We start from the raw sequence: 22,413 nt of genomic DNA on the forward strand, positions 1-22,413 counted from the left end.
CACAATGGAATAGTCAAAGCCCTCTTGGACCAGCCATCTCTATTCAGGCACTCCAAGGTCAGTAGCCATAGTTGTGTAGGTTTTTATAAAAGAAGCAGAAATTATACTAACAAACCAATCACCTAACTCCACAATTTCCAAACACAGTAGTTCTTACCAGTTATTAATTAAATAATAATAATAATAATATTACACCACTTCAATATGAGTACTCATATTGAAGTGTCAGTATAATAAAGTATTGACAATAAACTGTACCATATCCAGTATCCAGTTCCAAAAATAACTGTGGGTTACAGCAGTGCTGAGCATTTGCTTATTGACGTTTTCAATTTCAACAAAAAAAGATAACTGGGCAGCACATTGAAACCACAAAGAAACTCAGGTAAAATGAGTTTACTTTTTAAAAAATAATTTATAAAATAACAAATAACCAACAGTTCATTATGTAGCAACAATATAAAGACTTTAAGGTTACTGGATCAATCAGTATATACTAAAGATACTTTGATACCAAATGAGGCTTCCAGTTTCACTTAAGAACTTTGAACTATTTAGCTCATGAAAGAATACCCTAAATTCAACAGATATGGCTGAATCTGTGCACTAGTTAAAATATAATATTGTAACTGCACATAAAAAGATGCATTTATATACAGTTTTTACAGTGTATGCACATGTGTGTATACATTTTTTTACTCACCAACAAACACAACACAGACAATAGAAGGCAGCATAGAAATAGTGTTTTGAATATAAAAATGCTTTGTTTTCAATTTAGTAGAAAATGTGTAATTTGCATTTTGGCAGACTTACTGGTACAGCCATACAAAACCAGGAAAAGGGTCATGCAAAAGGGTTAAAATTATTTTCCAAAGTAAATAAGGGGAAACAAAAACACCTAGTAGATTTGGGAGTACTTTGCAGTTAATAGGAAAAGCATCTAAAAGACAACATAAAATACAGAAATGGTTGGCTTGTTACTTTATACCTGGCTGTACCCAAGTACAGGTGATGAGCTGTATTTTGATGCTCAATAAAAAATGAAAGTAACATCTTTCTTGTCTTCCTTTCACAAATATTTTTGTCAAACTGAACTTATTTCAAAAGCATAGTGGTATAATGGCCATTAAAAAAATAAAATGTTACCAAAAAAAAGCAGACTCAAAAATATATATTTTTCTCATACTTACAATTACATTTATTAAAAAAAAACAACAAAGTTTTCACAAGGTCAGACCAACTATCACCTTTTCTAATAAACTTGGTAAGTACACTGCCTGTACATCCTGTTTCTCTTGAGCATTTGGCCATTGTTCTTATACAGAAGGAAATGTCTCTGCAGGAATTCAATTGGTTTGTAATTTTTTTCAACAAATTAGTATAGCTCTTTTGTATTTGACTGGGTTGTTCATTCTGTTTTAGCTGCAACGTCTAACATGCTCCAAAACATACTCAGGGAAGTGCAGGCTGCAGACCTGTAAGCCATCCAGCTTGCACGGCATCCTTGGATATTCATCTTCTTTCCATTTGTTTTCCTCTGGATCAAAAGTGAGAATTGAATCACTGTAATGACCATTGTAACAAAGGCCTCCAAGAACCATTATCTGCTTGTCCAGAACAGCTACACCATGACCACTCCTACCTATTGGCATAGAAGCCAGTATAGTCCATTGATCGGTATCGGGGTCATAAACCTCTGTGGATGGACATCCCTGAGATTCAAAGGAAGCTCTCAGGATCACACAGACACCACCAAAGACATAAAGCTTACCATTATAAGAAATCATTTTGTGAAAGCATCTCGCATAATTCATTTTGCATTTGTTCTCCCAACAGTTAGTGACCACTTGAGTTCTCCGTGTTCGCTGCTCTACCGTCCCTTCTTTACTGGGATCAAACACACACACTTGCTTAGAAGTTGAAGATGATGTAATTCCACCAGTGATATACAACTTGTTACCAAGCACAGTCCCTTCATGTCCGTACTTATTGACTGGATAGGGATCCACAAATTCCCATTTATCTTCAGTAATGTCATAGCGTTCAGTGGAGTAAAACGTTTCATCCCTGGTTCTGCCAGCCACTGCATAAACGTACCTGCCAATCACTCCGACAGCGAACTCAGAGCGTGGCACAGACATGTCTGCCATTCGTAACCAAGTGTTCTGCCTTGGGTCATACCTAAACACTTTGGATGAAGCATGGAACTCGCCATCTGGCCCCAGCTCTTCCCCACCTAACAAGAACACGAAGTTATTGACAATGGCGAGGCAGTCTGGTCGTAAAGGTACTTGAGGACCCTCTAGTTCCCACCAGACCCTCGGTTTGTGCAAGAGAAGAATTTTACTGTTTACCATACTGTGTCCTATCATTCCTCTAAATACTGCAGTCTGGGGTTTGGCAGAACGAATTTTGTTCGATTTCATTTCCATCAAAGGCTGTTGGTGAACGCTATGAAAGTAATTCATGGCTTGGTCAACCTCATGTCGCAGCTGCCGGGAGTATCGGTAAAACTCTGATGTTTTTACCTATGAATACATTTAAAAGATATTAAAATTCTGACCAAGAGAAACAATCCAGAAAACCTAAATCACTATGTGTCATTAGAAGATTATTTTACTTTGTTTCATTCAGGCAATCTTGGGAGCAATTGCATTTATGCATGAAGGTTTAAACTGATGTATTGTTATCCAAAATCCAGAAGGCAATTTAGTGATTAAGAGCAGTGACTAACATTTTCCCCAGAATAATCACATGCAGAATTTATGCTGGAATTAGGCACAACTGAAATCCCCAAGTCTAAGAATCATTATTCCTTCTCCTGAAAACAGCTTCTGTTAATCTTCTGCTTAATTCGATAAAGTACCCAAATTAAAAATTCCAACATTTCCTGGGTTTCAACGACACTCTACACACCCATTCTGTGGTTACCAAGGTCTACTCTAGTCTGTTTTTTTTCTGAATTCTCATAAATTAAGCCTGAGCTCTCAATGCTAGGCTCTGCTCACAGGGCTATTTAATTGCCATGGGGTGGGAAGGGAAGCTACCCAACCACCTTCCTTCAGAATATGTGCTTGCACCAACATGGTTTATGGCTTCCCCTCTGTGAGTCTCCACGTTAACACATGCCTTTAACACAAGAAGGAAACATCTCCACCTATAATCCTTCGGTTGCGCATTTCTTTGGCAAATTGCAGAGGCAGGTTTGAACTTCCATTTCCCAGGTGAGGTTACAACCTAAAAGCCATCCCTGCTCAGTTTTATTGGAATTGCAGGCACAGGGAAAAATAAGAATTCCTTCTGGGACCCTTCCTACTATCTAAGCCAATTCAAGTGCCTGAGGCTGGTCCTGAGACCATTCCAAAACACATTCCAGTCTTCAACATTTTAATTAATCTAGCTCAAGGCAGTCCTCAGCTCACTGTGGGAATCTCTTCAGAGGCCTCACTCTGCTTGTACAGTCTGGTGTAACACAGCATTCTGAATCACACTTCTAAAGCAAATCAAAACCTGCTAGATGTTGCCAAATCCAAAAACCCTCAACCAGATTTGATCTGAAATCCCAGTTTCTTCCACATAAAATTGGATTGCTTTCAAACAGTCTAAAAGCCTTTAGCATTCACCAGCTCCAAATAAGAAGCAATGCTCTGAAAAAAAAAAAATCAGAGGCCACTCTGAAATTTCAAGTGATCACAAGGTAACACCAGGAGCTACTATTTTTAAGTATCTTTTACCCCACCTCCTCCTATCCTCTATCCCAAAGAACAAATACCTCAGGGGTGGTGGTATCAATTTTGACATATATGGAAAGCAATTTGGAAATGATTGTTCTTTATATCTTGTGAATAAAGTAGCTGCTTGTTCCACAAACACATACCATTAAAATTTTGTTAGCCATCTGGTAATCATATCTTCCTTGCGTATTAATTAAGACATTCTGCTGTCAAAGAGTGATTGTTTAAAAAAATCTTTTGAACTGCTATTATTGAACACAATTTGCACAAGTTTTGGGACAGTTTGAAACACAAGATTTCAAAAAGAAAACCAAATATTAACCTACTATTGTAAAGCAATGTATTGCTCAAGAGTTACAGTGACTTGGATGTTTTCATTTATACTTTTTCTTTCCTCCCCTTTAATTTTGACAAGTTCAACTTATCTTTGTTTGAAAAAAAGGAGGATGGTCATATGCAGATCATATATATTATTCTTGAAGCATTGTCCAGCCTCTTTCTAGTTTTTACTAGAATTTCTTGTTTTCTTTCTTGTTTTTACTAGAAGTGATTTTGGAGCAAAAAGGTCTACTCAGGTATGGTACTCACAGAAAACCCACAGCAAGCTCAACTCTTCTGGGAATAACAGCTCTATTTTCTTGTTGCAAATAAAAAATATATCATACAAAGACAGATTTGCTCATATGATATTTGTTAGAATAAACCATATACCTTGCCTGACTGAAAAGACTGAACATAAATTACAGAAAATATGCTGGCAGGGAGAACCACAGCACAGAAAAATGGTGACATATAAAGGTTAAAAAAAATTAAAAAGGAAGTTAAAATAACAAAGAATTGTGGCTGGGCTACTTTATCCTTAAAAGAAACTTTCAAATTCTAAACCAGCAGGACCACTTCAGGTATTCCCAAACTGGAGCTATCCTCTTTGGTGTTAAATAAAAATATAAATTCTCTTTTTTCCACCTATATGCAGTTCAGGTTTTCTTGGACAACTATGGAAGACAACAGGATCAACATGCTTACAATGTGAAGCATTTCAGTAAAGCATGGCAGAGATGGAATTTTTTTTTCTTTCTCCCTCAGCATTTACAACTCTGTTATTAGATCTGGAAACTGGAATGCCAGCCAGAAACTGGAATTAAAATAAGCCTACAACCTCATCACTGTACTCCTCCACATAGCCTAAATCTCACCCCATGAGAGCATGCCAAAGGAGTGCCTCTAATTCCAGAGAGGGACCCTCGAGACCAGGGAATCTATCTATTAGTTTACTACTGCTTATCTTGACAAAGGCACTCATGTCAAAGCAAAGCCTCAAGCTCTTACCTTAAATGAAAAAGACATGATGGAGCAAATGCAACTCCCAGTTATTAACACCCCTCTGTGACTGCAGTTCACGGGGAAGCTTCGACAAGCACAAGTTGGAAGAGCTGAACATGAAAATACACAAGCACTAGCAATTCTTACAATATGCAGAAAAAAAAATCCCACAAAACAAGAGTGATCAACGGGTAAGAAAAGGTAACTGGAGCATTCCTAGACTTGGCTGTCATGGAAAAATATCCCTGGTTTTAGGCATCCACCTTCCAGCAGCATAACCTCTGCCATTCAGGAGCAGTACCTCTCCTTAGGCTCAAATCATGAATGTTAGGATATGCCTATAGGAAAGCAGAGACTGCTCACACTTGCTCAATGCAAATGAAAACAAAGCAAATGTGGTCATTTGACCCACTTTCAGTCACACATTATGAAATGTTCTAGAAATATTTGAAAGCCCTGTTCAGCCCCTAGTAAGAAAAACCCTCTGCCTACACTTTCAAGTAATTTTACAGTAATTTTCATTACTTGTGTATATAATCAAAAAAGAGAAGCATTAAAATTTAGGTGGTTTGGTATTGAAAACAACTGTAAGTTGTGAATGTCAGCAGATGAATGTCCATGGCCTTTTGCAGGAACTTCTATCTGGCACCCAAAACATGCAGAAGGAAAGCCCTCAGCTTTCAAAAGCAGGCTCTGCCACTACCTGTAAGTAGCAACAAGGAGCTGATCAGCAAATATCAAAGTGCTTATCAACAGACTAATTTTCCTGTAAAGTTCCAATGGAGAAGCTCTGGAAGGAATGTGTCCACAATAAACAACACTCAAACAGAACACACAGATTTCAGCAGAACAGATGGAAATGTACAGCAATTGTCAGGAACCCTAAAGTAAAACAAATGTGCATTCCTAAAGAGTACATCATCAACTCTGAATTTTTAAAAAAATACAAATGCTTCAAAGCATTTTCAAAGTTTTTCTTTAAACTGTTCTGTTATCTTGCTGAAGGGTCTCAGAGGCATTTAAAGTTGGACTTGCTTATCAACCCCAGTCATACTTGCTAAAAAAGGAATTTAATCCAAGTCTAAAGCTTGGCTTATGTGATTTTCTTTACATTCTTTACAATTCTTTCTTTAATTTTCTGGAGAAAACCCTCTTAAAGAGGTTATGCTGGGACAAAACCTATGTAAGAGTTTCCACAAGATCTCCAGAGATGGAGAATAGGAACTATCTCAGTGTATGAACTACCAGTGGTTCACAGTCAGTCTTTCTGCTACACAGACTGAGAACAGCATAAACAAAATCAAATGTGTTATTCCATAATAAAAGATGTAAAAATAATTAAAAACATCCATCCCTTTACTTGCCCCCTGGGGCATCCCTCCAATGCATTTGAGCTTTAATGCATTTCCTCTCTTTATTTTAAACCAGTGAAACACTCCATAAAAAGTGCTGGCTTTCCAAGTTAATGCAGTGATTAATCATTGCCTATTTTTCTGCTGTATTGAATGCATGCTTTTCTAGTTGTAGCAGCTCTGGAAGTCTCAGAATCTTCCATTTATATTATATGAAAAAGTAAAACAAAAAATTAAGCTATTACTTTCTAATTTGAAAAGTTATCTCCACAAAAGATCAGCTGTGTCCCACATTATGTTCATCAGCTTTCCCCCATCCCAAAACCAATTATGCTAATTAATAAGCTGCAGGAAGAGCAATGAAATGCAAGGTACGTGTTCTGTAACACATCTGATTTCAGTATACAGACTTAAAAAAAAAATTCCTCATACAACCAGTTACAGCTACTGCTCTATTTGTATTCTTGTTACTTAGGTATATAAGAAAAAGCTTTAAAAATCAGAAAAAAAAGACTTCTTTTGAACTGCCCAAACTAAACAGCTATTATTTGTGCACCTGGTAACTAAATTTTAGTATGTTATTTTATGGGGTGGCTATTAACTTGCTTCCTTCTGTAGAACTGGTAAAAAAACTGCAAACAAAAACAAAAGCACAGAAAAATCTCAATGGCTCATAATGTCACTTTATCATCTCTAGTCATGTAAACAGAGAATTGTTTTAAAGATTCCAACTTATTGAGCTTATGTTTTCTAAGCCTGCCAATTCTGAATGTGTTGTGCAGCTCAAACTCAGCTACCAGGAGTACAGAAGCAATGCTCCACCTTTCCAATGAACAATGATGGCATCTGTATCACATTTCTAATAACCAAATTCTTACTCAAAACAAAACCCTAACTTATTTTACTAGAGATTAACCTGAACCAAAACTAAAGATCTATCAACTCCACTAACAAGGATCCTTATTATTTTCACATCTATTTATCTCTGGCCATATTCTAACCACAATTATAAGCTGGTATGAGAACTGCTCAGTACGAGTGAAGGGCTTTGAAGGGCTATTCTGTAAGAATAGAAATAACTTAAGTGTTTTCAGCCTAACCATAGAAAGGCACAGCCTCTGTGCAGCAAGGACAATGCCCTCAAATTGATTACTCAGCTGTTCCTTTTTAGAAGCTGGAAAGAGAAATTGTCAAAATCAAGCTGGAGTCTAACTCAATCTTACCTCTCAAATGAGAGTGGAATCAAAAATCTATATGCCACAATTAAGAAGCTCTGCATGTAATAAATACTGATAGCAAATCTATTCACATCAACAGTAATCTTAACACCCAAAAATACTGAACACAGCACCTATTTACAATAAGAGGGGCCCCTAACTTCATCCACACTTCTTATTCTACGCTTCAGCAAACAAAGTTGTGTAAGTAGATACACATGTATTACTAGAAATGCAGGTAAACGGGAAAAAAAAAAATCAACATGCTTATGAAAGGTAAAATCACAGTAACATAAAATTACAATGACATCTTCTCAAAAATTGCTATTTTCTAGGAACAGGACAGCAGATATTCAAAGATAATGTGCTATTTATCCTACCTCTACAACAGAAGCTGATGAACCTAGTGATTAGTAAATTTTTGATTTAAGCTAGCAATAAATAAGCATGAGCTAGTCATAATAAACCTTACAGACTGGACATAAAAAAATCTCTGGGTTTTAAGGACAGAGATTTTGAAACAACATTTCAATCTGAGTAGTACACTGAGTAGTAGAAACTAAATGGAGCTTAAACAGTGTATTTCAGGGAAATCATGACATGGTTGCCTCCAGTAACACAGAGATTAACTCAGTGATCCAGGTGAAAGGCACTCCAACTCCTATCTCCAAACTTCCTCAAGACTTACAGAGCCATGGAAATGTTTAGTAAAAAAGGAAAGCACATGGATATATCACACGGATAGTGAAACTTGTGCTTTTCCCCAAATACTTTGCCTTTACTTTCTAACTATTCCCTAAATCCTTACTTGATTTATATTCCCATTTTTTCCCATACATCTGCATGTACCTTAAGGGCTGAGGAACAAAAGGAGTACCTACTCATGGTTCAGAAGCCATTCTTCCAGGACATTCTGTAGTAAGCAAACAGGCTGTACCTCCACTTGTGCACTTGAAATGCACTTCAGCCTCCAGGTATTAATCTAGACTCACTGATTTAATTTTTAAATTGTACATCTCTCCAAAAAAGTGATGTAAGGAACAGAATGGCTTAAGAGGACAAAAGTATCCTTACCACGACTTTCAAAGTTAAGTTATATAAGCTATTTATATCCTACAGTGACAGGCATCTGAGAAATAGGTATTAGAAAGATTACACAAAAGTACATAACAAGTCAGCCAGTGTACAGCAAATACAGAGTTTGGTGAAATGGAAGAGTCCACCTCAGACTGTATTTGGTACATTCATGCATATACTATGTCCTGGCTTCAGGAAAAGGGGGGATTCTGTTTGTGGATCTCCAAAAAAGGGAGTTTTACCACTATTTCCCCATTCTACACAGAGAAGAAAGAGGCTCTCCCTGAGTTACTGCCAGAACAGTGAACAGACATGCTCTTTTATTAAAAAAATAAAGTGTTCTATATTCTGATGTTGGCTCCAACTGCAGTTGTCCTTTGTCGCTTGTCCTGCTGGATGGATAACTTAATACTCTCCAGCCAGGGTAGAACACAAATGCATTCCTAGCTGCAGTAACAAATGACATAATTAGCTCTGCTTCCCTCTGCTGAGCTGTCTCACTCCATAATCTGCACTGGCTTTTCTCTGCTCCCACATACAATTAACAGAGAGGGTATTAGCAGATAAAGCTTTTACATGTAGTATATAACCTGGCATGCTCAAAACAACTGCTCTCCTGAAGTTGTACCTATTGGGCCATTTGGAAGCTGTCAAGATAAAACATGAGGAGCACTGTATGCAGGATTTATACCAATGATCCCCAAACCAACTCCAGAAGTTATACCCAAATATAATGCTGAACATACACTTTCACTTGCACTTACAGAAATTTAACTGAAGACAGCCTGATGCTTGAGCTTGCATCCCCAAAACTCATACTGCTGAAGCAGACTCACATAAATCCTGCCTTATCAGATTAACCTCAAAAAATATGTTGTGAATTCTGTAGATTTTATTACTGAAGGGCTTAAATGATGTAATAATATGGTAGAAGTGCTATTTAAAACAAGACACTACACAGTATCCTGCAGAGTTCAGCTCCTACTAGTTAAAAATGTTTTAACCCAATATAAACATTGCATTAGCGTTCTAAAATATGTTTAGGTATTTATTTTCTGTCTATAATCCAATATAGCATCATAAATATATTTTATGTATTATTACTTCCTATACTCAGTTCACACACACAGAAAAAAAATCCAAAATATAAAAATTCACTAGTCTGAAGTAATTAATAGCTCTTATAATCTGAAATACAAATAAGAATTACTGCTTAGATGATCCAGTGGCCCTTAAAACCATTAAACCTGCTTAGATGATCCAGTGGCTCTTAAAACCAATACAACCGTGTCTGTAGATTCACTAGATACTAAAGTAAAAACATATGGAAGATTAATTTGTAAGAAGCACAACAAAAACATGGGTTCTGAATTCCTATTATTTGCTGAGAGGTGAAAAATACAGAAGTTGAAGTTGTATCTTATAACACAAAATTCACATTGTTAAAACAGCACAGATCAAGTAATTCCTAACTTGAACATTGTTACTGGCCTGTAAGAGAACTGCTTACAAAGTATTGTAATCCTGTACTGTTAATTAATATTCAGAGATTCTGAAGAACTAGAAAACAAATTTTGTCTGTTCTTCAACAGAAGAGTAGAAAAGGCAAGTTCTCGTTTAACTCTTACTACATACAATGGAAGTTAACTATAAATCACCTGTTACAAAGAGTCTCTGATATTTAAAATAAATCATTACATTTGACACCATCAATAATTTTTGATTGTATTATGTCTTGTGTACAACCAAGTGTATGTGTAACTTTGCAGGATCAGGGCTTACTTCTAACTGCTGTGTAATAGCACAAGCACTGAAGATACAACAACAACAACACTCTGCAGGTTTAAGAGCAGATGTTACTTTTCATTTGTAAATAACTCTCCCCTGTACTTAAGCCACATAAGATCTGCAGTCACTGTTTTTGATTATATTGGTAACAATCATCACAACATACACCCTACATATTATGTGCAGGTCTAGAGCCTCTGGAAAGCAAGAAACAACTTGTGGAAAACAGTTAAGAATGTTTGAAAATCAAATTAGATACAAGTGACCTTATTTCAAAAGGTCTTTTCCATATTAAGTCACATATAAACATGTACTGCAAACATACCTGTTCTCCAGCCACTGTAGTATTATTGTCTAATAACCAAAGACAACACTTCTAGATGTTTGCCTTCTCTGCTTTTCTTTATTAGAAAAATAAATGCTATCATTTTATTCCTTTGCATAGCTTCTGGAATCTTACCTATTTAATGGCATGCTGCCCTAGCTAAATGATGAATCCTGCCTACTGCTTTTCAAATGCACCAACCTTCTCAAAAACACTGGATGGTGTCATCAAACAAAACCTGATGTTCTGAATGATGGTGTCCGTATGTCTCCAGCGTCTTCTATCATGGCGTAGCCAGGCCTGAACAGCTTCATACAGCTCTATCTCTGGAAACCTGCTCAGATGATCATTATCCAAGTAAGACATGAGCTTCTCAAAGCTCAGATATGAAAGAAAGTCAGGTCTGGACATGAGTGGCACAAAATTCTCTAGCAGAAAGGAATCCAATTTTTCCCTGACTCCTTCGATGTTTACACCAAAATCATCCAGAAGTCTCATAATTTCTGCACAGTTTTCTAAGCAGATTTTAGCTAAGAGGAAAGAGCAGCAAAACTTTACCACCTCTATAAGCTGGACATACATGGCAGCCTGAAGGATTTCATGAACAGTGTTCATACTCAGTTCAATAGTTCCATAGTACATGAATTGGAGGACATGACTGAAGCCTGTAGCTGTCAGACCTTTCAAATGGATTTTGTCCTGATCTCGTTCTCGCATGTCTGCTGTGAACATAATCCTGAAGTAATCACTCTGGGTGGCAAGCAGTGCTTTATGGGCCTGAAATTGGTGGTCTTCAATGACAAGTGTGACATCAAGAAGCAATCCCTCCTCATACAGTGCTCTGAATCCTGCAGAGACACTGGTGTCATGGATGGAGGAGCTAAACCCTTCCACGTCCCCTGCCATGAATCACCTGGGGGGAAGAAAGAAAATAAATAAAAATAAAAATAAATCATAATTTCTAATAACATATTACAAGCTCTTCCTGACCAGATAAATCCTAACTGAGATTGCTTTGATTAGGACTTAAAAGTCTTCACCATTCTTTCTGTTCTGTCTACAGCTGAAAAACCAACTTAGGAAATAACTTAAAACACAAACTTTAAATATTTCTCCCCAAACCAAATATTCTCATTTTAAAGACAGGGTAATGAACAAAAATAACTATGCAGTACTGCCAAAATGATTCCTTACTCCAAGTTAATTCATGGTCATATAATGAACTAAAAAGGTTGTCATGGTTTTTTTCCTCTCCCCCTTTCAGTCTTTCTAAAGAATTTATCTCAGGGGAGCAATAAAACACCCACTCTTGGATATCAAAGGTCTCAAAAAAAGGAAGCCAAATTTCCTTAACTTCAGAAACAAGCTTCAGTAGATCTCTACATGGTATGATCTTAAAAAAACCCCAACATTTATTATGCTTTAAGACCTATGTCAATTTACTCAAGTTATTTGTAGGGAAATGAACATTTTCACAGATACTATTTGAAATTGTGTATTTCACTTCTCCTGTAAAAACAGTCCCATCATGTTACCCCCCCATTTCTTACTATAGTGATTAATATTAAGTTATGAGATCTATGAAGTGCAAAATACTAAGGCAACAAGAAGCACTGACAAGAATAGGTCACAAAAAATAATATTCTCTATAGTGGGCTTAGTGAAGCTTGATTGCTCATTAAGCATTTGCAGATATAACATTACTATATGCAAGCTAAAATTAAACTGCAAATAAATGAAAAAAAAAAAATAAGAGGTGCAGGATCCTACCCTGTTGAAGTCAATTCAATAATCAAAATAAAAACGTATTCAAAATCCAGAAACTTCTCAAAATGTTGCTCAAATTCTTTGGGTTTAGGTAGGGTGAAGTTGCCCAATGCAGCTTGAACCAATTCACAATTCACCAAAGGACCACAGCTGCATTCTCCTTCTCTGTCACATTCCAGGACCTGAGCTCCTGCTGCCTACTTTGAGCCATTTCTGGGGTTCACTGGGCCACTCCAGAAAGTCAATTCAACTCATAAACATGACTAAAAATTTAACTAAGAGCAGGGAGGGACAGATGGGAAAATGACACGACACAAACATGACCACCCCACTCCCCAGCACACACAAACCCTCAAAACTAGAAATCTTTCTGCTTCCCAATGAGCTGACTGCTGACTTGACACTGTGGGGTTTGGCACAAGAACCAACCTGATGCAGAGGGCAGGACACATACTTGTGCAGGAAGAGAGAGAAAGAGCAACAACTTCCCTACTTGGCATTCATTTACTATTAGAATTGGTTCAGCTACTTTCGTTCCACTTCATCCCACCTTAAATTACACTTCAACTTTCCCTCAGATATTTGTTGCATTTAACTCTGAATTTTCTATAACAAATGAAGCTAATAATGTTTTGCTACTAGTAAAAATCTAAATAATACCAACACATTAGAAAAACCTGCAGATTCTCAAGGTCATAAAACTTCACACAAGTCTATGGACCCAGAAGTGACTCCAGGCTGGCCTGTGTTTCACAGCCTCAGAGAGCAGTTTCCATTTACCCCCACTTCCTCAAGCACCACATTCTGGCTGCTGCCATTGTAACAGGAATGCATTTTATTAGACTCATCAATGGTTAATCATCTCTCCTTCACTCCTCAGCACACATCCAGGAAAACCAAACTGGAGATACCCTTTGTCTGTGCGAAACTAAACTGGTGAATGTGTGTTTGTAGCCACACCTTGTGGAATTAGCAGCACTCCCACACTGCTGAAGCCTGATGATGGGTTCTGTGCACAATAAAGCCAATGCTGGGAGTGTTCTTTACAATTAAGACCTTCTCACAGAACTCAAATTCCTGGAAGTAAGAGCAGGAGCAAAGAACAAAGATGACAATCCAATCACTTTCTCACCAATATCCAAGATAGCACTTTCCCTTCAATGTCATTGAAGACAAAGAGAAACATGCAAACTGCTCTGCAATCTCATGTTGTGAGTCTCTTATTCCTCAACATCAAATGCCTACCAGAAAGAAAAATTACCATCAGATATTTTTCTTTGTTGTTGCCAACTCTTACACAAAAGCAGATGAGGAAAGAACCACTTCTCTAATTTTTATCACCTCAAAAAGAAGCACCTAACTGAGGAGGAAGCATAAAGCCTGACTTTACAGGATTTTGCTTTCTAACTGGATTTCTGATATCAAATAAAAAGGTAAGAACCAATATCAGCTTACTTCCCTCTTTCATCAGAGCACTTGTAACTCCCCACCTCCCATGCCCAGTTCTCTGATGTTTAATAATAGCTGAGCTCATCCTTCCTGTTCAGAGATTTAATGATCACTTGCCTTTAAATGGGCCACTCATTTTCATAAAACATACAGTGACTTAAACCAACTCTCACTCCTGTCTGAAATCAGCCAAGAGCCTCAGTGGTTACAAGAACTCTCAGACAGTAAACTGTGGAAGTTACAGAGCTTCAGGAGACCAACTAAGACTTGGCTCAGCATCTGTTCCATGATCAGGGTTTAAAATGGGAAAGGACAGTTGGAATTTGCAAATGTGAAAACGAGAACAGAATGACACAACAATGTATCAGGGGAGAAAAAGTAAAAAATGAAGCAACATTCCCCAAGTGACAGAAGCAATTGTATATTCATCTGGAAATAATGGGATCCCCCATCACACAGGTAATCCCTCTGAAGGGATTTCTTCAAAAGAGTATGTGCATATCTGTGTACCTGAACAGCACTGAAAATCCACAGCAGCAAGCTCCAAACACACAGGGGGATCTTTGCCCTCACTTTGACAAAGGTAATTACATTATGGGTACTCCTCAAAAAAAAGGAGACAAATTAACTTGTACACGGGATGGCCCTAAAAGAAAGGCCTCTTTCACCACCCTCAAGAAGCAAAATGGAAAAGTTTGAAGTGAAGTTAAGCAGAGAAACATGGTAGATGCACCACCAGTGCTGCTTTTAAGGAGCAAAACAAGTAAATAATCCTCAACAGAATCAAACCAAAACTCCAATTCCAAAACAAACAACCCCCAAACAAACAAACAAAACACAAACAAAAAATCCCAACCAAACCAGCACCAGAGTCCTGGGCAACTGGCTCTAGGTGGCCCTGCAGGTGGCACAGATGACCTCCAGAGGTCCCTCTGGACCTCAACTAGTCTGAGAATCCGTGATCCTGTTGCTTTTACACAGACACTGCAACGATGTGGGGATTTTTCTGCCACCTTCTTTTTAATTCTGATTAAATAAACATAAGAAAATATACGCACACAAAAAAAAATCACGTATATGTTATTGTCCTTTGAATTTTAAATCTAACAAGGCAGCAATCACTGAAATATAGAGAAATAAAATCCACCTGTATTCAGGGAACACCCTTTAGGGTTGCAATTTTTACATCTCCCTACAACTGGCTAGTCCATAAAAAATATTTAAAACACTGAATCAGCCACAAATCTCCATAACAGTAACAAAGGGGTCAACACTTGGAAACTATTATTTCTGAATGTTTTAAAAATGTGGGTGTTTAAATCACTTAATCCTTCTTTTCACATTCCTGCTGATATTACTTTTAGTAAATCTACAGTTTTCAACATTAACATATTTTTCCTCCTAAACAGCATTGAGCATTTAATGGATTACTTAGGAAGACACAAAAGCAGTAAGACTTCTCCTTACACCATCTAAAGAAGCTTCAGAATTCTAGGAGTGAAAAGCAAAAGGACTACTTGTCTCCCTGCATTAAATAAAATGAGTAAATATCCTTTTCTTGGCATAAAGCCATACACATTATCAGCAGATAAATTCTTCTTTAAATCAAAAAAATGCATTGCCAGTGCAAATACACAAACGGGTTAAAATAGTACAAAAACTGGGAAAGTAGATAATTAAATGCATATTATGCTTAATTGGTAAAAATCTTCATTTCTAAAGCTAACATCCTCCATCAAAAGCAAACAGCAATGTGGTAGTTCAAACATTTAAAAAAGCAATACAAAATACTCTCAAACCAAGTAATTTTTCTAAAGCATAGCTATGCCATTCCTCCCACACACACACTTGCAATCTTTGATGTAATTCTAAGCACTATTCAAATGCTGCAGTTATTTCCCAGAGGACAATACATAACAATTTTTTTTCCATATTTTCAATAAAAATGGAAAATTCAGTTAGATTTTCTTCATGCATGCAAATCACAGCTGCACACTTAATCCAATGGAAGACATGGAGCCTGCAGTGGTCTATAGGAAAACTGGAACAAAAAAATTCCAATGTATAAACAATGACGGGGAGGTGGGGGGCAATGTACATTGACATTTGTTATTGTTCTGCACATATTAGAGCTGATCAGGATAATGCAGCACAGGAAGTAAGACTCAGCTGAAAAGCCAAAAGAGAAATACATTTAACTTTATTAGCTGTTGCTTACATTTTTTCCTCTTTAAGCACATAATGCATTAGATTCTACAGTGCTCTAACTGCAAAACCACTTACTTGGAACACCGATTCCTCATCTTTATTCTGCAGCTGTAATAAAAGTCTGACAACCCTCCTCTAGACTGCTTTTTCTTGCTAAACAAGGAGAACCTTCTTTCCTCAGGGTGTCTGAGGCTCTTAGTCACAAGCAGAAGAAACAGAGTCTAAATGCACTGGCTATTGAGAAGCCAGCTATACAATATCTGCTTTTCACTCATGCCCTCCTGGATTTAAAACCTCTCCAAAAGCAGTACTACCTGAAAAAGGGCCCTTTGAATATGCATCTTTATGTTATAAGTAAGCTTATATGCATTTTCTAGAGACAGAAATTTATTGTCCTTTACCAAGTCTAGCACACTAGCTCAAAGGAAAATTTCAGCTTTCCTTTACTGTTGTTCCTTAGTAACTCATTTGGGATGCTGAGACAGAACGATCAAGATTTGTTTTGTTTACGAATTATGCACTACTTGTTCATTTTACCTATCCCATAGATATTCTAAGAAATCATCTTTGTGGATGAGCTGAACCACAAATTTTCACATACTAAAACACTATTATCTATGAGTTCAACCATAAGGATATTTCACCAGACACACAGAACCACACTTTGGTTACACAAAGTACTAAAATAGAACTTAAAATGCAATAATCTCTTCCATCTACCAAATGCAAGCATTTAAATGTAAATTTTAAAGCCATTATGCGTGCTTTATTTGGTGGAGTGCACAGCAAAGGCTGCCTAGAGCAGAATTCTATGACCCTGGTTTTGTTAACACGCTTTTCTGCAGGAAGAGGACATTTCTCCATAGTCAAATGTTATAGACACATAAGAAATACAACACAACAAGTATTTGAACACGCTAGCAAACATTCACAACTGCAGACATGGCTGAAGGCTGGGCCTTTGAATGCAGTGTACTGTACTGAGTAGGAATGCAATTATAATGTACAGGGTATAAGTAATTTATCCCCCAAATTAAACCTTTGTTTACATGGTTCAAAACTAAAACCATTACATTTTGTCCACCATTTTTCATCATAATCCCTCATTAACAGCAACAGAAGGAGTGATGTCATGTGGGATAGATCAATAACCAGTGGCTATCAAAGTTTTCCATTGCTACAACAATTGCAAATGTAGGGAACAAAGCAATACATCCAGTTTCCATGTGTTTTATCTGAAATCTTTTGTCATTAGTACACTAAATTTGGGAAACAATTCATCTTCAACACATTGGTATGTTCATGTTTAACACTTCATCCAATCCATCTTGAGAATTCCAAAAGCACTGGATTACTTGAGAATGGAGAAGTTAGGAGCTTACCAATCACTGCCAGGCAGAGGAACCAGACTGCCAGAACTGCAAGCTGCCCACCCCCCATTTCTCAGGGACACAGAGCTGACCAGCACAGCTGCCCTGACAATCTGCCTGTGCTGCTATCTGGGAGCAATCTGAATCAGCACACAGCAACAGTGGCACTTGGTGTCACTGGGGTCATCACGGCTGTGTCACAAGCATCAGAACCAGTTACAACCAAAGCTACTGAAACTCAGCCTGGATTGTGCCTCAGCTCAGCATGGTTATTCTTCACTCTGTGCGTGCCAGAACCTGTAACTGCACTTCACAGACACTAAGATAGCTTGAACCATCTGTGTAAAAGGTCACTGCATCCCAACACCTGCACAGAAAAACCTGCTCCCAAACACAGAGCAAGCTCAGCTCAAGGCTCTTTGCAATTGCATTTACTGGTACCAGAACAAGTGCCCTGTATAAAATAGTTGATACATCCACCAAAATGAGAATTATCTTTAACTGGAAATACTTGCATTACTAATACCTAAAAGGTAAATGATTAGTAGTGTTGAAAAGTATAGATCTGCCATTGCTCTCAAAGTGGACAGGAGTGCTCTATCCTGAATGATATCAGTCCTTCTTTTACATATATATGTGTCTTATAGAAAGATTAATCTTTTCAAATGTAAGAAAAAGGTATGAATAAAGCCTGATTCTCTCACTGTGACGATTTTTATGAAGAAAATTGTAGTGTATTTTATACAGAAAAGTAGCAAGTATCTGTTAGCAACCAAAAAAATCCTATCTTTTCTGACTTATAATTTTTTAGTATAAGATGGACAACAGCAACAAGTAATATTCAAACTACATTACTAAAAAATATTTAAAATTTAAATTAGGATTGCTAAACTACCCCCTCCATTTGTCTTTTTATCTGTATCTTATTGCTAACTTAGTAAGTACTCTGAGCATCTTCTGAGAAATGACATTAATTGTGCCCTTTGTTCAAGACACACAAGGTTTTAACCTCACTGCCAAATGTCAAACTCACTTGTCAGAAACACAGAAATCTCAAACATATTTCATTTCTACACATATCCCCCAAACTGGCAGCTAGATGAATGAAAAAGGTCTGATGTCTCCAGTGGGAGCTCAATGGTTATCTGCTGTGCTCTGCTTGCTGAAAGGTAAATCAACACATGTGCACATCCAAACCAGCCACAGGGTATAATTATGGAAAGTGAAAGGAGATGAGTGTCACTGGGAAAGTTTATAGGACATGTAGTAGAAATTAAACATGTTTTCTAGGTGATGGAAGGGAAAATACAGGAAGTCTGTTGGTGCATGGTGGTATGCTCAGGGGGTCTGAATGTGAACTGGGGCAATGGTGGTGCAAGAGCTGGGTTATTCTACAGGTAAGTTTATATAACAAATCCACAGGAAGCCAAAGAAGTCAGTAGTTCTGTCCTTTTATCCAGTAATAGCTTTATGATTCTCCTATTCCTCTTCTAAAGGGGAAGAAAAAAACCCAAACCCCTAACAATAAAAAGGCAAGAACTTTAAATTTCTAAGTGACGTTCCAGCACTCACCAAACGGCTCCAAGCTCTAGTACCAACCCTGGCTAGCTCTACTCGTACAGATCACGGATACTTTTTTCACGATCAGGTACGATCTGGGGGGGAGGGGGGGGGGGGCAGGTAAAAATGGCCATTTTCGGGGCAGGAACTTGGCTGACCTACTTCAGCTGTCTGCCGGCCCCGCTCAGCTGGGAGCAGAGCTCGCAGGCCGAGCTCCCCGGCAAGCGGGGCTGCCAGGCCCGGGGTCCGCGACGAGCGGCCGCAGGAACCCGAGGGGCCCGGCGGGGCTGCGGCCGCCCCGGAGCCGCCAGGCATTCGCCGTGCCCGCCCGATCCCCGCTGCAGCCCGCCCGCGGGCACTCGGCCCGCCGTCCCCAGCCCGAGGAGGAGGGTCCCTGAGGGCCAGGAGGGCTCCCGGGCCGCCCTCGATGGGGCGGGCGACGGCGGCGGGAGGGCCCGGGGGATCCTTCACCCACCTCTCGGCAGCAGCGGCGCTGAGGACGCGGCTCCTCCCGCTGGAGCGGCGGAGAGGGGCCCTGGCTCCGTGTACCATACAGCCGGGGGCGGCGGAGGGAGGCGCCGGGGGGCTGCGGAGAGGGGCAATGGCTGAGGCGAAGCCGGGAGGAGGAGGAGAAGGAGGCGGAGGAAGAAGGGGGGATCCTGGGCTCCCTCCTCCCCGCCGTCCGCGCTCGGGGGGGAGGCGGGAGCCGCCCCCGCCGCGCCGCCCGGGCACCGGCGCTCCCGGCCCGGCCTCGCCCCGGGGTCCCCGCCGCCCTCACGCTTGTTTACCTTCCGCGCTGCCCCGCGCGGCCGCGGGCGCCATGTTCCCCCGGCAGCACCGCGCCGGCCGTCACTTCCGCCGCACCTGAGCCGCGCGGGCGGGCCCGGGCCGAGGAGCGGCACCGCGGCAGCGGCACCGGGCCGGACCCGCCCCGCGCGGGCTCAGCCAGAGGCCGGAGCCCCGGCACGCCCCGAGGAGCACGGCTGGAGACGGCGACACCGAGAAGCATCATCTGCGTTCGGCCCGCGAGGACGCGCATCCACGCGGGTCCGCGTTGCGCTGCTCTCTCCCACCCGCTGCCTCCGGGCTGCGGCCAGTTCCTCCGAGGCTACGGCAGCTGCCCGTGAAGCGCTGCATCCCTCCCCGGGCTGCAGCAATCCCCGCTCGGCGCCGGCTGAGCTCCTCTCCGGACACCGGCCAGCCCAGGTGCTTGCGGGCTGATCCCAGCTCCGCTCTCCGCAGTGCCAGCCCGCGTGGGAACCGGGGCACCCGAGCCGCAGGGTCAGGACCGGCAGCCCTTGAGCAGCGAACAAACTGCACACAGGGAGCACTGCTCTGAATGGGGTGAGCAGGGCTCTGCCTTAGCACAAACATCACCCCTTAGCTTTCGCTATTTTGCCTTTGCCTAGCAAACTCAGATTTTATTGTAAGAGATGAATTAACCTACGTGAACCTTTGGTTTGCCACTACCACCCCCAAACCATTTGCTACCCTTCCATGCCACTCACTGCTTTAATAGTAGGCCACAGGCTGCCATCCTCTCCCTGTTTATTGCTGTTCCCATCTCTTTCACAGCCTATTTTCAGTCTCTCATTACCACCCCCTTCCCATTCTTGATTTATAAACCAAGTGTACCTTCTCTATACCTGCCACCCCCAAGCTGAATGTCTTCCTCACCTTTCAGGGCTTCACACAATGAACCAGCTATTCCAAGTGGTGCCTCTCAAAGACTTCCCAATGCTATTCCCACTCTGCTCACCTGCCCACCTACTGCTCCCTCTGCTACAATCAGCTTCCCATTCTCTCCTTCATCCCAATGGCCAGACCTCTGCAACTCCTTACTATTCCATCTCTTTCACTCATGCAGTAAATCTGCCCCATCTCCCCAGTCACTGTTTTAAAACCTGTTACTTGTGCACTTATGGTGAAAAAAACTGGCCTTTACAGAGTGACCCTGCCAAGACAGAAGGTGTTCCTGCCACCTGTGTCTCAAAGGAGAGACATTCCCTCCCTTTTCCATAAGGGACATCTCCTGCTGCAGCAAGCATGTGCCCACCCATATCAAATACTTCAACAAAGAAAAATTAGTAGAAACCAAGTCTATCAGATACAGAAATGATACAACCAAAACTTCATGCACCCTTCTGCACCCCTCAGGCTTTTGACCTTCATAGGTCAGCAAGGGTGGAAAAAGCTAAGCAAGACTTTCATGTTTTACCTGACTGTCATTTTGCTGTCTGCAATTTTGTGTCAAGCTGAGGTGTGAGATGATCTTCAGGTCTCTCCCACACACTGTCACAGAAGAGGACCTCAAACCTAGCCACAAAACAAAACCACAACAGCTTTGACATTTAAAACAGCACAGCATTTCAAAGCACAAAAAACCCCTCCCATCCCCTTCTCATTGAACAATTTGCTTCTATCAAAAAATCAAAATATGTTAATAATGTCTCAGTTCTAGTCTCCTAAATAAAATTAAATAATTACATTTAGGCCTCTGACAATGTCCACTGGTATCAAGATTACCTTACTGAATATTAATTTAAATTGGGATTTGGGTTGACCCCTCTGATTTAGGCATCTCTACAAAGTCAGTGGCTAAACAGTTACCACTGGCTTAAATGAGACTTTTGCAATTAATAAAATTCTGGATACAGTTTTTTTTAGCTGTATTAATACACCAGTTACTATTTAATTCTAATATTTTTAAACTTTATTTAATTCATACATATTCATGTCCAATATGCATATATTGATATATGACATAATGTCAATTCCTAGAAATGTTCTTACCTATTTTAGTTGGGGTTGTTCAGCCTGGACAAGAGAAGGCTCTGAGGAAACTTTATAGAAGCTTCCAGTGCTTAAAGAGGGCCCAAAATAAGGCTGGAAAATGGACTTTTCCCAAGGGCATGTAGTAACAGAACAAGGGAGAATGGCTTTAAACTGAAAGAGGGCAGGTTGAGATTAGGTGCTAGGAAGAAATTCTTTACTGTGAGGGTGGTGAAGCACTGGTACAGGTTTCTCAGAGAAGCTGTGGATGCCCCTTCCCTGCAAGTGTTCAAGGCCAGGCTGGATGGGGCTCTGAGCAACCTGGGATGGTGAAAGGTGTTTCTGCCCATGGCAGGAAGATTTTAACTCAATATCTTTGATGTCTCTTAGAACCTAAATCATTCTGTGATCCTACAATAATTAGATATTTGCAGACTTTAGACTTTTCTGGGTTTTCTTTATACTACA

At 39.9% G+C, this 22,413-nt stretch overlaps 1 protein-coding gene and 1 long non-coding RNA gene across 4 annotated transcripts; one reads left to right on the forward strand and one right to left on the reverse strand.

The window, feature by feature from the left end:
- Window positions 1-1,173: 1,173 nt before the first annotated feature.
- KLHL15 (kelch like family member 15) lies at window positions 1,174-21,599 on the reverse strand. Of its 3 annotated transcripts, none has more exons than XM_066545438.1 (3): window positions 21,392-21,599; window positions 11,021-11,732; window positions 1,174-2,531 (listed from the first exon to the last, which is right to left on the reverse strand). In XM_066545438.1, the coding sequence occupies exons 2-3, from the start codon at window positions 11,723-11,725 to the stop codon at window positions 1,422-1,424; spliced, it is 1,815 nt and encodes a 604-aa protein (XP_066401535.1). In that variant the 5' UTR covers window positions 11,726-11,732; window positions 21,392-21,599; the 3' UTR covers window positions 1,174-1,421. The 3 variants fall into 3 exon arrangements, with proteins under 3 accessions (XP_066401535.1, XP_066401536.1, XP_066401534.1); XM_066545439.1 differs by lacking the exon at window positions 21,392-21,599 and adding an exon at window positions 19,962-20,010; XM_066545437.1 differs by lacking the exon at window positions 21,392-21,599 and adding an exon at window positions 19,649-19,902.
- Window positions 20,253-21,661, forward strand: LOC136553714 (uncharacterized). Its single transcript, XR_010783208.1, has 2 exons — window positions 20,253-20,517; window positions 21,121-21,661. It is a non-coding gene; the product is annotated as an uncharacterized lncRNA (long non-coding RNA).
- Window positions 21,662-22,413: the final 752 nt, after the last annotated feature.

This window comes from Molothrus aeneus, chromosome 2 (genome assembly GCF_037042795.1).
Source record: "Molothrus aeneus isolate 106 chromosome 2, BPBGC_Maene_1.0, whole genome shotgun sequence".
Lineage (NCBI taxonomy): Eukaryota > Metazoa > Chordata > Aves > Passeriformes > Icteridae > Molothrus > Molothrus aeneus.